At 55.0% G+C, this 12,828-nt stretch overlaps 1 protein-coding gene across 5 annotated transcripts in view; it reads left to right on the plus strand.

Moving 5' to 3' along the window:
• The window catches only part of PALD1 (phosphatase domain containing paladin 1), a 72,534-nt gene extending 59,706 nt beyond the window's left edge, over window positions 1–12,828 (plus strand). For all 5 annotated transcript variants that reach the window (XM_080688464.1, XM_080688468.1, XM_080688465.1 and 2 more), the window contains exons 18-20: window positions 1,436–1,576; window positions 10,106–10,261; window positions 11,013–12,828. In XM_080688464.1, coding sequence (XP_080544590.1) covers window positions 1,436–1,576; window positions 10,106–10,261; window positions 11,013–11,165 — 450 coding nt within the window. In that variant the 3' untranslated portion in view covers window positions 11,166–12,828. The remainder of the gene's footprint in view (window positions 1–1,435; window positions 1,577–10,105; window positions 10,262–11,012) is intronic.

Here is a 12,828-nt window from a genome sequence, read left to right on the forward strand (position 1 = left end):
TGTTGACCACTGCCCTAGGCCATATCAGAGAGGTGATAGGGCTGGGGCACAAGCCAGGGAGTGGACCTCAGAGCCTGTGTTCCAAAGTTATTTGACCTGAAAATGCCCCTAGCCCCCTGTCCTCACCCATCCCAAGACATTCCCCTGTGTAGACCAGCTTTCTTTGCAATTAGTTTGGGCTTATTGAGCCCACAGTCTGGTAGGGAGCATCACATATAATGTGAAGAGGGCTGGAATAGGCATTGGTTCTGAGGCTGAGGGTGCAACTGGGGGAGCCCAGGAGGGCTTCGTGGAGGAGGTGACAGTACATTTTAGAAAGATGAGTGAGTTTGTGGGTGAGGAGGATTAGTGTGCAGAGGAGATCAAGTGTGCAAAAGAGGGAGTCTGGAAAGGACAAGGGCTGTGTAAGGCTGCGATTGGCAAGAATGAAGGAACTGGGGCTGAGGGAGGACCTAGATTGTGAAGACTCTGAAGGGCTACACTAAGTGCTTGACCTTGACCTTGACCTTGAGGCTAGCAGGGAGGCAGAGGAGGTCATGATCATAGGGAGGGGGCGGGGGGGGGGCTTAATTGTGTTGAGGAGGGAGTGGAGAGGAGAGGCGGGGCCTGAGTGAGGAGAGGAGGGGCTGTGGGACCAGCAGGAGAAGCTCAGTTCTCATTGGTAGGTCTTGGGGCAAGGAAGGCACCCAGGATGAGCGTGGGTTTCTGGCTGGTAGTGGTGACAGCCAAGGAGATGAAGAGTTCCTGGGAAGGAACAATTTAGGGGAGAGGCTAGGAGTTCCCTTCATTGAGTTTGAAAAAACTGTAGCTTTCTCCCACTTACATTCTCACAGGCCCTCTCTGGCTCCCAGAGAGGAGGCGGGGCTGCCACCGTGGGATGAGAGGTGATGGAGACCTGGATTGGTGCTGGCTGTGGGGGTGCCTGATCGACAGAGTTGCAGGGGGGATGACTAGGGGGAAGAGCCCTGCCCTACAGAGGGGCCTTCAGAGGCCTCAGTTTCCCTAGGAGTAAAGGGGGGCTTCCATCAGATGAGTGGTATTCATGCTGGGTTCCCCATAGTTGGGTGTCCCTGAAATGCCTGTGGCCTCTTCTGATGGTGGTGACCAGAGCCAGCTGGGCCCCAACCTAGGCTCATCGCCTGCATTGCCTGCTCTACTCACCCCACCAGCCTGTGCACACAGCTTTCTGTTTGTAGATAAGAGTCTGGAGAAGGTTTTTTTGAAGCAAGGTTTCTACCACTTAGGAAAGCAAGCACCTTGGGAGCCCTGGCCTCAGAGGTATCAGGAGCCCTTGTCCCCAGTCCCACCTGAGAACTGGGGTCCGGGCCTGGGCCTGGAGGCCAGGTGGCCCTGGTGTGGGGTGAGCCTGTTGTTGAGGGTGAGGCCCCCCCGGCCCCTTGATCTTCTCTCTGCTCAGCCCCCTCCTCTGGCGCAGGTGGTGATGAAGGTGGTGCAGCTGCTGCCCGACGGGCACCGTGTGAAGAAGGAGGTGGACGCAGCGCTGGACATAGTCAGCGAGACCATGACGCCCATGCACTACCACCTGCGGGAAATCATCATCTGCACCTACCGCCAGGTGAGCCCACCTTAACCCCGTGCGGCCCAGGATGTGGCCGCTGTGGGCGTGAGGCGGCTAGGCGTCCCTGGGGACCCTCGTGGGCTCTGGGTCACACCACCACCTGCTGGAAACGGAGGTGACCCCTGAAATGGAAACACGCCCGGCCCCAACAGCCCCCCGTTTGATTCTGGAGCACCTGGTGGAGTGTGTGCAGGGGAGCAGGTCAGGGGTTCAACAGCTGCTGCAGCCCTGGGCCCGGCAGGTATGTGGCCAACCAGAACGGAACCCTGTCCAGGTTCCCTGTGGTGCCAGACATCAGCCCTTCCGCTTCTGTCTTGGGGCCCCGGGGGCAGACGGGGCCATTCTGTGGTCCTGGGGGTGGCTGTTTGATAACCGGCAGGGCAGCAGTTAACAGCTGACACTGTGGAGGGACTGGGCATTAATCAGAAGGTTTCTATAAAGGTCCAGATATCTTATAAAAATTCAGATTTTCAGCCTATTTAGAAAAATTGTGTCCCCTTGGTGGCCATGGTCCCCCGTGCGCTGTCACACATGGCCTTCCCGGCCCAGTCATGTGACGCCCCGGGCAGCCCTGGGCATTGGACTTCGTGGCCTCTGGACTCTGTGTGGAGCACACGGAGTGGCCTAATTCTGTGCTCCTCCGGTCCCATCAGTTTGGTTGGCTGCTGGGGCAGAGGAGGGTGCTGGGTCAGGAAGGGGCAGCTGTGGGGGCACCGGGGGCTTCAAGAAGACTGTGCCTGAAGTGAGTGGGCATCTCCTTGGGTGCCAGCCTTGTGCTGTCTGCTGCTGGCCAGCAGTCCCCAAGGACAGCGTCTGCCTGTGGCCCCTGTGGGAAGGGGGCTGCTCCAAGCCAGCGTCATGCTCTGCCTGCACCGGGCACACCTTGGTGAAATGGCTGATCCATGCCAACCTTTGCTCAGGGTCATGGGTGGGTGCTTGGCTGGGGCAGGCGATGCTCAAGGTCAGAAGTCAGTTGGAAGAGCTGCCAGATGTGGGTGGAGAATGTGGCTAAGGAGTTTCAGAAAATGGACTTTCCTGACCTTTGGAAGGTGGACTAGTTTTCCCCAAGGCCCCAGCCAGATAGTGGAATGGATGCGGCCACTGGGTGGCAGCCATGCGCTAAGAGACTGAGCTCCTCTGGCTTTCAAAGGACACAGAGAGGGCAGAGCACCGGAGCCTCCAGTTCTCTCTGTAGCTGGAAGCTCAACGAGTTGAAAGGGAAGCCTAGCCTTGCTTCAAAGCATCAGAGGTCCCCTCCCTACACCTCTTCCTTAGGCATTCTAGGTATCTCACCCCACCCCACCTCCAAAGGGGATCACCCTCCCTTCCTCTGAGCTCTGCAGCCATGGATGTCCATTGGGAGGCACAGAAGGTGGAGCAGGAGCACTAAGGGGAGAGAGGAGAGGTCCCACAGAGTTGACCTGGAACAATCCCAGCGTCAGGAGAGCTGGGGAAGGCCCTTCTGGCAGGAGGGGCTCATGGGCAGAAGCCAGGAGGCTGAACGGCGCAAAGTAAATGTGGAGGCAGTGGAGGTGCTTTGGAGCCTGTGAACACCGTTGTGTTGGAAGCTCTCAGAGATGATGTTGGATGGGTAAGGTGGCTCTAACTCTGGCAATAGAGAGGGAAGGGTGGTGTGGTTGGGGCTATGTTTAGCAGTGGACGCCCCTGCTGCCTTTGGATTGTGGAGTGTTTCAGGGAGGAGGCAGGAAGAAGAGCCAGTGGAGGGCCCTCCCCCTCCCCACCACGCCCACCAGCCCCCTATTCCAAAGGCCAGGATGGTGCTGACCTTTGCAATGGGAGGATGGTGGTGGTAGTGGCTGTGGGTGGTGGTGCAGAAGCAAGATGTAGCGTTATTTCTCAGTGCAGCCACCAGGTGGCCCCAGCGAGCTGAATTTGCGCCAAACTCAAGGGGCTGAAGCACCGCAGACACCTAATGCAGTCCTTCTCACCTGGCTGCGTAATAGATTCACCTGGGAGCTTTAAAAAATACCCATCACTGAACTCCATCCCCAGTCTGATTTAGTTGGTCTGCTTGGGGGCCAGAGGATGGATCTTTTACAAAAAATTTCCCTTGTGTATTCCAGTGTATGGGCAAGGTCGAGGACACCAGATCCTCTAAGCAGGGGTCCCCTGCTTCAGTGAACGCCAGGGTCTCCTGGAGGCGTGTTAAAAAGCATGTTGCTGTACCCCACCTGGGTCTTTGGTTCTGCAGGGCTGGGTGTCCAGCAGGCTCCTAGAATCACCATCTAGGACAGTGGTCGGCAAACTGCAGCTCGCGAGCCACATGCGGCTCTTTGGCCCCTTGAGTGTGGCTCTTCCACAAAATACCACGGCCTGGGCGAGTCTATTTTGAAGAAGTGGTGTTAGAAGAAGTTTAAGTTTAAAAAATTTGGCTCTCAAAAGAAATTTCAATCGTTGTACTGTTAATATTTGGCTCTGTTGACTAATGAGTTTGCTGACCACTGTCCTAGATGATGCTGGTGCTCCTGGTCAGGCACGGTCCTTGTCCACCTCTGCAGGGAAGCAGCTGGGATTGTTACTGGGTTGAATGTGTAAATCAGTTTGGGGAGTGTTGCCATCTGAACAACAGTCACTTTTCTGATTCATGAACATGAGATTTCCCCCATTTATTTAGGTCTCCTTTAATTGCCGACATGTTTTATAGCTCCCAGAGTGTAAGTTTTACACTTCTTTTGTTAAATTTATTCTTACTTTATTGTACTTATGCTATTGCAAATAGAATTGACTTCCTTATTTCATGTGTTAGTATCTGTATATTGATCTATCTTGCAACCTTGCTAAACTTGTTTATTAGTTCTAATTCTTGTTTGTTTTAGTGAGTTCCTTAGAATTTTCTATATACAAGATCATGTCATCTACAAATGTGGTTTTACTACTTTCTTTCCAATATGGGTGCCATTTATTTATTTATTTTTAAAATATGTTTTTCTTGATTTTAGAGAGAGAGGAAGGGAGAGGGAGAGAGAGAGAACAAAACATCAATGTGAGAGAAAAACATCTGTTGACTGCCTCCTACACAACCCCTACTGGGGGTCAAGCCCACAACCCGGGCATGTGCCCTGACTGGGAATCCAGCGGTGACCTTTTAGTACATGGGTTGATGCTCACTTAACTGAGCCACATTGGCCAGGGCTGGGTGCCTTTTTACTTAATTTTCTTGTCTCACTGCCCTGGCAAGGCCTTCCAGTACAATGTTGAGCAGAAGTAGTGAGAGCAGACATCCTCTTTTTGTTCCTGATCTTCGGGAGAAAGCTTTTAGTCTTTCATTCTTAAGTATGATGCTAACTGTGGGTTTCTCTTAGACACCCATTCTTAGTTTGAGTGTTTTTGTCTTTTTAGTCCTCACCGGAGGATATGTTTTATTGATTTTTAGCGAGAGAGGGAGAGAGGGAAACATCGATGTGAGAGAAACATCAGTTGACTGCCTCTCTTATGCTCCCTGACCAGGAATTGAACCCACGACCTTTTGGTGCGTGGATGGTACTCCAACTGAACCACCTGGCCAGGGCGTGAGTGTGCTTTTTTTCATGAGTAGATGTAAAATATTTTAAAAATACTTTTCTCTGTCTCTTGAGATAATTATATGGTTTTTGCCCTTTATTCTATTGCTATAGTGTATTATGTTAGTTGATTTTTGGATTTTAAACAAACCTAGCATTCCTGGGATAAATCCTACTTGGTCATGGTAAGTGATCTTTATATATTTTCTGCATTTGGTTTGTTGCGGAGTTTTTGCATTGGACTCATGAGAGATATTGACCTGTAGTTTTGTTGTTGTTTTTTCTTACGATGTCTTTGTTTGGTTGGTGTTAGGACGGTACTGGCCCCATAGCATGTTACTCTCTCACTTTCCCAGGTCGGGGACTGAAGCATAGAGAGGATGTGAGGTCATCATAAGCATGTAGTTAGCTTGGGCTGGCATAACGAAGTACCACAGGCTGCGTGGCCGAAACAACAGAATTCTATTTTCTCACGGTTCAGGAGGCTGAAAAGTCCAAGACTGAGGTCCCGGCTGATTCAGTTTCTAGTGAGGACCCCTCCTGGCTCGAGGGCCGCTGCCTTCTCGCTATGCCCTCACGTGGCCTTTCCTAGGCGCGCGTGTGGATGAGGGTGGGGCTCTCTGGGATCTCTTCCTTTATGTTTTAAAATATATTCTTATTGATTTCAGAGAGGAAGGGAGAGGGAGAGATAGCAACATCAATGAGAGAGAACCATTGATTGGCTGCCTCCTGCACACTTGCCACTGGGGATGGAGCCCGAAACCCGGGAATCAAACCCGTGATCTCTGTGTTCATGGGTTGATGCTCAACCACTGAGCCACACTGGCCAGGCCTGTGCCCTCCATTTTTGCATTTGAGGAAGGGAGACCCTTGTGCTTGCCCAAGACCACACAGCTAGTGGGTGGCAGGAGGAGAGTGAGCCGCCAGACCCCGACCCCCAGAGAGGCCCTCTTCACCTGCCACACTGCCTCCCCAGAGAGCGGGTTAGAATCTGATGATCAGATCTGGATGGAACATGCTCACCCAGCGTGTAATATGTAGTGGGCCCTGGACAGGTCGGCCCACGTGGGTGCCGGCAGACTGTAGGTTGGAGAGGCCGGAAATGCCAGTGCCCTGGCCACCATTCCCGGGCCCCTTCTATTTCAGGGTTCAGTCCCAGTGGACAAGGAGGTCTTGCCCACTGCACCACACCTAATGACAGCCTGGCCTGCCAGGCCATTTAAAAACAGCTCCACTATTTTTATCGGCAGGAGGTGGCTGGCCTGGCCTCCTCCCCAGGCAGTGCCAACACTGGTGATTTTAAGGAAACCAGGACCTTGATAGGAAGACGGGTCATTCCTCAAATCACAGACTTCGTTGGGGCAGGATGTGCCCACGGAACCTTCCGGGGAGTGTCAGGCGTCACCTATAGCCAGTGGTCTGAATTTAGAGATAATTCTACCCTGCCTTGCCAGGGGGCTCAGAAGGAATCGCTCGGCCTCTCCACCATGACTACTGTGCAGACCCGACCCTCGGTGGGGTCTTGGCCACAGGCCGCGTCGCCATGGGAGCGGGGGCGCCGAGAGGACGGCTGGTGTGGCCTGTCCGGGAGCCACGCCGAGCTGGGACATTTCTTCTCGCTGTTTCATTGGAAGGAGTTTACAGTGGCTTTTGCCTGGTGGGACCACTGGTGACTTCCTTTCCTTCTAAGGAAATGGTTTTACATGGGCCCCCGGCCTCTGGATGGAGTTTGGGAAGCAGCATCAGGGACGGGGTGAAGCCCTGTGCGCGCAGCCGGTGGTACCCGTCCGTGGCGGAGCCAGAGCTGCACTGTGCTGGCCACAGCTTGTATTTAGGTCAAATCCTTTTGTTTTTTTGTCCACGGCCTAGTTCTAAACAAAGTTGGTTGATTGTTTAAAGCAATAGGTACCCTGATCTGCCTCCCAGCCCCACCCCAGCAGCAACCCGGGGCCATTCCCAACCTCAGATCCGCCAGAAGCCTTCCCTGCCCCTTCGTCTGAGGGTCGGCCTGGCCCTGGGTGCTGCCTCCATCCTCCCCCTCCCCCACTGCTTTGAGCTCCTCCTCTGTCTGCCTGGAGATACCTTGCTCTTTAACACCTTTTCTCCCCCTCACAGGGCACCTTCCTGCCCCCTTTCTCCTAACCCACCTCAAGCATCACCTCCTCTTGGATGCCCTCCCGAGTCTAGCTGCCTGCCCTGCCTTCATCCCATGACCTGGCCCCTCTGGGTGCTTTGTATCTGTCTCCTGTCCCCCCTCCCCCTCCCCCCAAACACCACCACCCGCGTCTCTGTGGGCAGGGCCTGGGCGTGTGCCATTGCCCTGCCTCCTGTTCCACGAACGAATGGACCTGTGGGGCTCTCCATGGTTTCCAGGTGCTTCCTCGTACCTTACGTGACTGAGCAACCCCAGCTTCTGGGGCGATGAGAGTTTAAATGGCAGAACCAGGCCCGGAACCCAGCTCATGTCTCCTAGGACCGTGGTCGGCAAACTGCGGCTCGCGAGCCACATGCGGCTCTTTGGCCCCTTGAGTGTGGCTCTTCCACAAAATACCACGGCCTGGGCGAGTCTATTTTGAAGAAGTGGCATTAGAAGAAGTTTAAGTTTAAAAAATTTGGCTCTCAAAAGAAATTTCAATCGTTGTACTGTTGATATTTGGCTCTGTAGACTAATGAGTTTGCCGACCACTGCCCTAGATGATTCCATTGTGCAGATGAGATGGAACCACCAAGTTGGGTCAGAACCTCCCACCAACAATCCCATTCTATCCCTGAAGAAGCTGTAACCTCCCTTTTCCTCCTCTTCCCAATGACTGTCTGGTGTGTGTGTGTTTGTGCGCGCGCGCGCACGTGAGCTAGGAAAGGCTTCCGGCTGTGGCCCAGTGGCTGGGACCGTCTTTCCTGGTCCCGGAGGCCTGGGCTGGCTGTGCCCTCCTGCCCGTGTCCCAGGAGCCCGAGGGAACGGCCCCTGGAGTGGAGACAGCTGCTGTGGGCCCTGGGTGAGACGGGGGGCCGGGTGCAGAGAGGCATGGTGGTGTCTTCAGGGTGGGCAGCACACCTGTGGTGGGGGAGGACACAGCAGGAGTGGGCAGAGAGACCCTGAACGAGAGCTGGGCCTGGCCCAGGCCTGCTGCTGACCCCTGCACGGAGAAGAACCTTGAGAGGCCCCCTGCCTCCTGCATTCATCCCCAGGCGTCTTCTGTTAACAGGTCCCACCCCGAAACCTTCATGCGCCCAGAGCCACAGCCATGGTGCTCTCTCTGAGCCCCCGAGGGAGGGGAGGGGTCCAGGCTGTGTCTGCAGTCAGGGCCCCGAGAGTTTAGCCTTGCTGACCACTGTCCGGGCCACTGATCAGAGACCTGGTGAGGGAGGGGGCCTGAACGGAGCATCCCCATGGCAGCCTATCCTTGTCTGGTCGCCCTCAGTACAGGACAGTGGTCATAACTTCAGTGAGGAAGTGTGGGTGGAGCGAGGCCAGGTGACCTGTCCACACCTCCCAGGGAGGAAGTGGGTTTCAGACGCCCTTGGCCTTGCTGTCTGAATCCCTCCCTCCCATCTCCACCCGGGTGCTGAGGGCAGTTGAGGATGTGAATGTGTGTGTGTGTGCGTGTATGTGAGTATCTGTCTGTATGGTGTGAGTGTACATGGTGTGTGTGAGAGGGTATGAGTGGCTGTGTGGGGGTGTATGTGGTATGTGTGTATGTGTATCTGCATGGTGTGTGTAGTATGATATGTGTGGGGTGTGAGTGTGTTGGTGTGTGTGGGGTGTGTATGTGTGTGGTGTGAATGTGTGAGGTGTGTATGTGATATGATATGTGTGGGGTGTGTATATGTGTGTGGTGTGTGTGGGGTATATATGTGTGGTGTGAGTATGTAGTGTGTGTGGTGTGAGTGTGTGGTGTGAATGAGTGGTGTGTGTGGTGTGAGCGGTGTATGTGGTGTGAGTGAAGTTTATGTGTGGTGTGAGTATGGTGTGTATGGTGTGAGTGTGTGGTGTGAGTGTGTGTATGTGTGGTGTGAGTGTGTATATGTGTGGTGTGTATGTGTGGTGTGTGTGGTGTGTGTATGTGTGGTGAGTGTGTGGGGTATGTGTGATGTGAGTGTGTGGTGTGTGTGGTGTGAGTGTGTGGTGAGTAAGTGTGGGGTGTGGGGTGTGAGTATGTGGTGTGTGTGGTATGTGTGAGTGTGTGGTGTGAGTGTGCTGTGAGTGTGTGGTATGAGTGTGTGGTGTGTGTGGTATGTGTGTGGTGTGTGTGTGGTGTGAGTGACTGGTGTGTGTGGTGTGAGTGTGTGAGTGTGGTGTGAGTGAGTGTGTGGTGTGTGTGTGGTGTGAGTGTGTGGTGTGTGTGGTGTGAGTGTGTGGTGAGTGAGTGTGTGGTGTGAGTGACTGGTGTGAGTGAGTGGTGTAAGTGTGTGGTGTGTGTGGTATGTGTGTGGTGTGTGTGTGGTGTGAGTGACTGGTGTGTGTGGTGTGAGTGTGTGGTGAGTGAGTGTGTGGTGTGAGTGACTGGTGTGAGTGAGTGGTGTAAGTGTGTGGTGTGTGTGGTATGTGTGTGGTGTGTGTGTGGTGTGAGTGACTGGTGTGTGTGGTGTGAGTGTGTGAGTGTGGTGTGAGTGAGTGTGTGGTGTGTGTGTGGTGTGAGTGTGTGGTGTGTGTGGTGTGAGTGTGTGGTGAGTGAGTGTGTGGTGTGAGTGACTGGTGTGAGTGAGTGGTGTAAGTGTGTGGTGTGTGTGGTATGTGTGTGTGGTGTGTGTGTGGTGTGAGTGACTGGTGTGTGTGTGGTGTGTGTGAGTGTGTGGTGTGAGTGTGTGGTATGAGTGTGTGGTGTGTGTGTGGTGTGTGTGGTGTGAGTGTGTGGTATGAGTGTGTGGTGTGTGAGTGTGTGGTGTGAGTGTGTGGTATGAGTGTGTGGTGTGTGTGTGGTATGAGTGTGGTGTGAGTGTGTGTGGGTGCACGTGTGTTGGGTGGGGAGGACCCCTGCTGACTCCTGCCTGGTGCCCTCTGCAGGTGAAGGCAGCCAAATCGGAGCAGGAGGCCCGGAGGCTGCAGCTGCGGAGCCTGCAGTACCTGGAGCGCTATGTCTACCTGGTGCTCTTCAACGCTTACCTCCACCTGGAGAAGGCGGACTCCTGGACGAGGCCTTTCAGCACCTGGATGCGGGAGGTGAGAGAGGTGGGAGGCAAGAGAGACGGGAGGTGAGAGAGGCAGGAGGTGAGGCTGCCTCGAGAGGCCCCTGTGGGCGGAAAGCCTTCTTATCTCTCTTTCTTCTATTTGGCTGAGATTTTGTCTCTTTGACCTGGGGTTGCAGCATGGTGTCTGCGCTTGGCAGGCAGTCAGTAAGTTTGACGAGTGAACGAATGGATGGCTGAATGCATGAGGAGGCGGGAGGAGACCAGGTGTGTGGGTCAGGCGGGCCCCTGCTCTGTGTGTCCCCAAGGCCAGCCTTGCCTGGCCTCTTCATGCCCATTATGTGCTCCGCCCTCACCCACTCTGCAAAGGGCAAGATGCATGGTGGCCCAGCCCCTGCCACCTTGCAGTACGACCCTGGGCAAGTTAGTTAACCCCGTTAATCTGCTGCCTCAACATTAAAATGGACACACGTTGCTACTGTTGGCGCCACCTCAGAAGGGGGTGGTGAGGGCTCCCTCTGCCAGGCGCTGTGCTAGCAGGTGACTCACATGGCGACTGTTGCTCTCCCCTCTGCGAGGAGCACACAGCCGAGTCTGGGGCCCAGGGCTGCCTCCTACCAGCTCAGCACTCTGGCTGGGGTCCCAGCGAACTGCACAAGTTTGTGTTTTGTAACGAGGTGGCAACTCTGCCTCCAGAGAGGGAAGGAAGCCAAGAAGGGGGTAGGGGACCCGAATGACACCCTCCCTACCCTGGAATGCAGCCCCATCTCTTCTGTCCTCTCCAGGTGGCTTCGAAGGCTGGCGTCTATGAGATCCTCAATCAGCTGGGCTTCCCCGAGCTCCAGGGCACGGAGGACCAGCCCTTCTCAAGGCTGCGCTGCCGGTGGCAGGAGCAGAGCCACAGCTTGGAGCCCTTCGCCGCCGGGGACTTCCTGTAGGACTGATTCCCCTGCCCCGTCCCCTCCCGCAGGGCCCCATGAAGGCTGGGGGTGCCCTTCACTGAAGTGGCCCTGAGCTGACAGTTCCCCAGCTTCCCAGAGAGATGGGGCTGGGTTGGGACCCCGTTTTGTGAAAGGGCTTTTTATAGGACCGGTAGCACGCAGTCATAGGCGTGAATGACAGGCGTGAGAACAGCCTCAGGAGGGCCCAGTGTGGACCCTTGCAGCCCTCCTAGCAGCTCACTCCCCAAGTTGCCAAACAAAGCCACTTGCCACGCCCACTGCCCTCCCCTCCCCTCCCCTCCCAGAGCAGGTCTGGCGGCCCCTGCACAGAGCAGCAGAGCAGCGGCCAGTGTTGGTTTCCTTTCATTCCTTCATTGCTCTCCCTCTTGGCTTCCCCCCTTCAGCTGCTTGACACTGCCCTTGGGGCCCCTGGCTCCCTGGGGAGTGGACAGCGCTCTGGGTGACTTTGTGACTTTAAAGGCAGCTTTACTTAGTTTTCTTGCCTCTCGTGCCCGTCTCCAACCTGGAGACTTCAAGAAGTACAACCCCATGGTGTGGTGGGTGCTGCAGAGGCCTCGGCCTCTCCTGCCCGCCCCCCCTCCCCCCGCAACCTCCGGGGGCTGGCAGGACCGTGGAGTTTTCTAAGCAGCCGGAAACACCAGGGAGTCCCTCTCAGGGGAAGAAAGAGCTTCCAGAAGGTGGAGCAGCCCCATGGAATGAGCTAGCTCCATTTGCCTGGGAGCCCGGGTGGGAGGTGCTGAGTAAGCCAAAGCACCCAGCCTTGGTCCCTCTGCGCCTCCTCCCGCCCGCCAGCCCAGGGTGGTCCGTGCCCCGCCTGCTGCAGCAGGGACCCTCAGGGGTGCGGCGACTTGAGTGAGCAGTGGAGCGTGAGCGTGGGCTAAGGGTGGCCTGAGGGGTCCCCTGGATTGCAGACCGTTCTTGCCGAGGACGACTGAGCTGCCTTCCAGTGGGAGCAGAAGGGGCCAAGCACTGCTGACTTAGTGGCTCTGCTGTGTCCAGACAGCAGGAAGCTGCTCAGAAGAAGCAGGGGAGGCAGGGGTGTTGAGCTGAGCCTTGCAGCTCTTCCTCTGGGGCCGGGGGCCTGTGGATACCCAGGGGCTGACCCGTGGGGAGGCTGTGCACCTGGCCTGCTTGTTGTGGCCCGCGGGGCCTCTCTGTGGTTGCGTACTTGCACTTCTCTGGAAGAACAGGTGGTTGTGTCCCTGGCCATGGTATTTGAAAAGGGGAGAAGAGGCTGAAGTGGTTCATATCCACCTAGTATTGGAAAATATTTGACCATCTGGGCTGATTTCTTTTTGCAAAACTACTGTATGTCTGTTCACTACCTTTCCAGATTTGTTGTTTTTGTTTTTATTATTTTTGCATGTATTAAAAAGTTTTAGTTTCTTTGCAGATACGGTCTAGTTGAGGGGTCAGAGATCAGGACTGAACTGGGAGGGAGCCTTTGTGTTCTTATGGTTGGCCCTGACTTTCAGCTGTGCTGGGACCACTTGCCGGTCACGTCACCGCTCTGCCTCAGTATTCCCATCTGCAAATGGGAGAATAATACTTGCCTACCTACCTCACAGGGGTGTTGTGAGGATTCATTTGTGACTTTTTTGTACAGAGCTTTTGAGCATTAAAAACAGCTAAATGTGAA

This window comes from Plecotus auritus, assembly GCF_963455305.1.
Source record: "Plecotus auritus genome assembly, chromosome: 9".
Lineage (NCBI taxonomy): Eukaryota > Metazoa > Chordata > Mammalia > Chiroptera > Vespertilionidae > Plecotus > Plecotus auritus.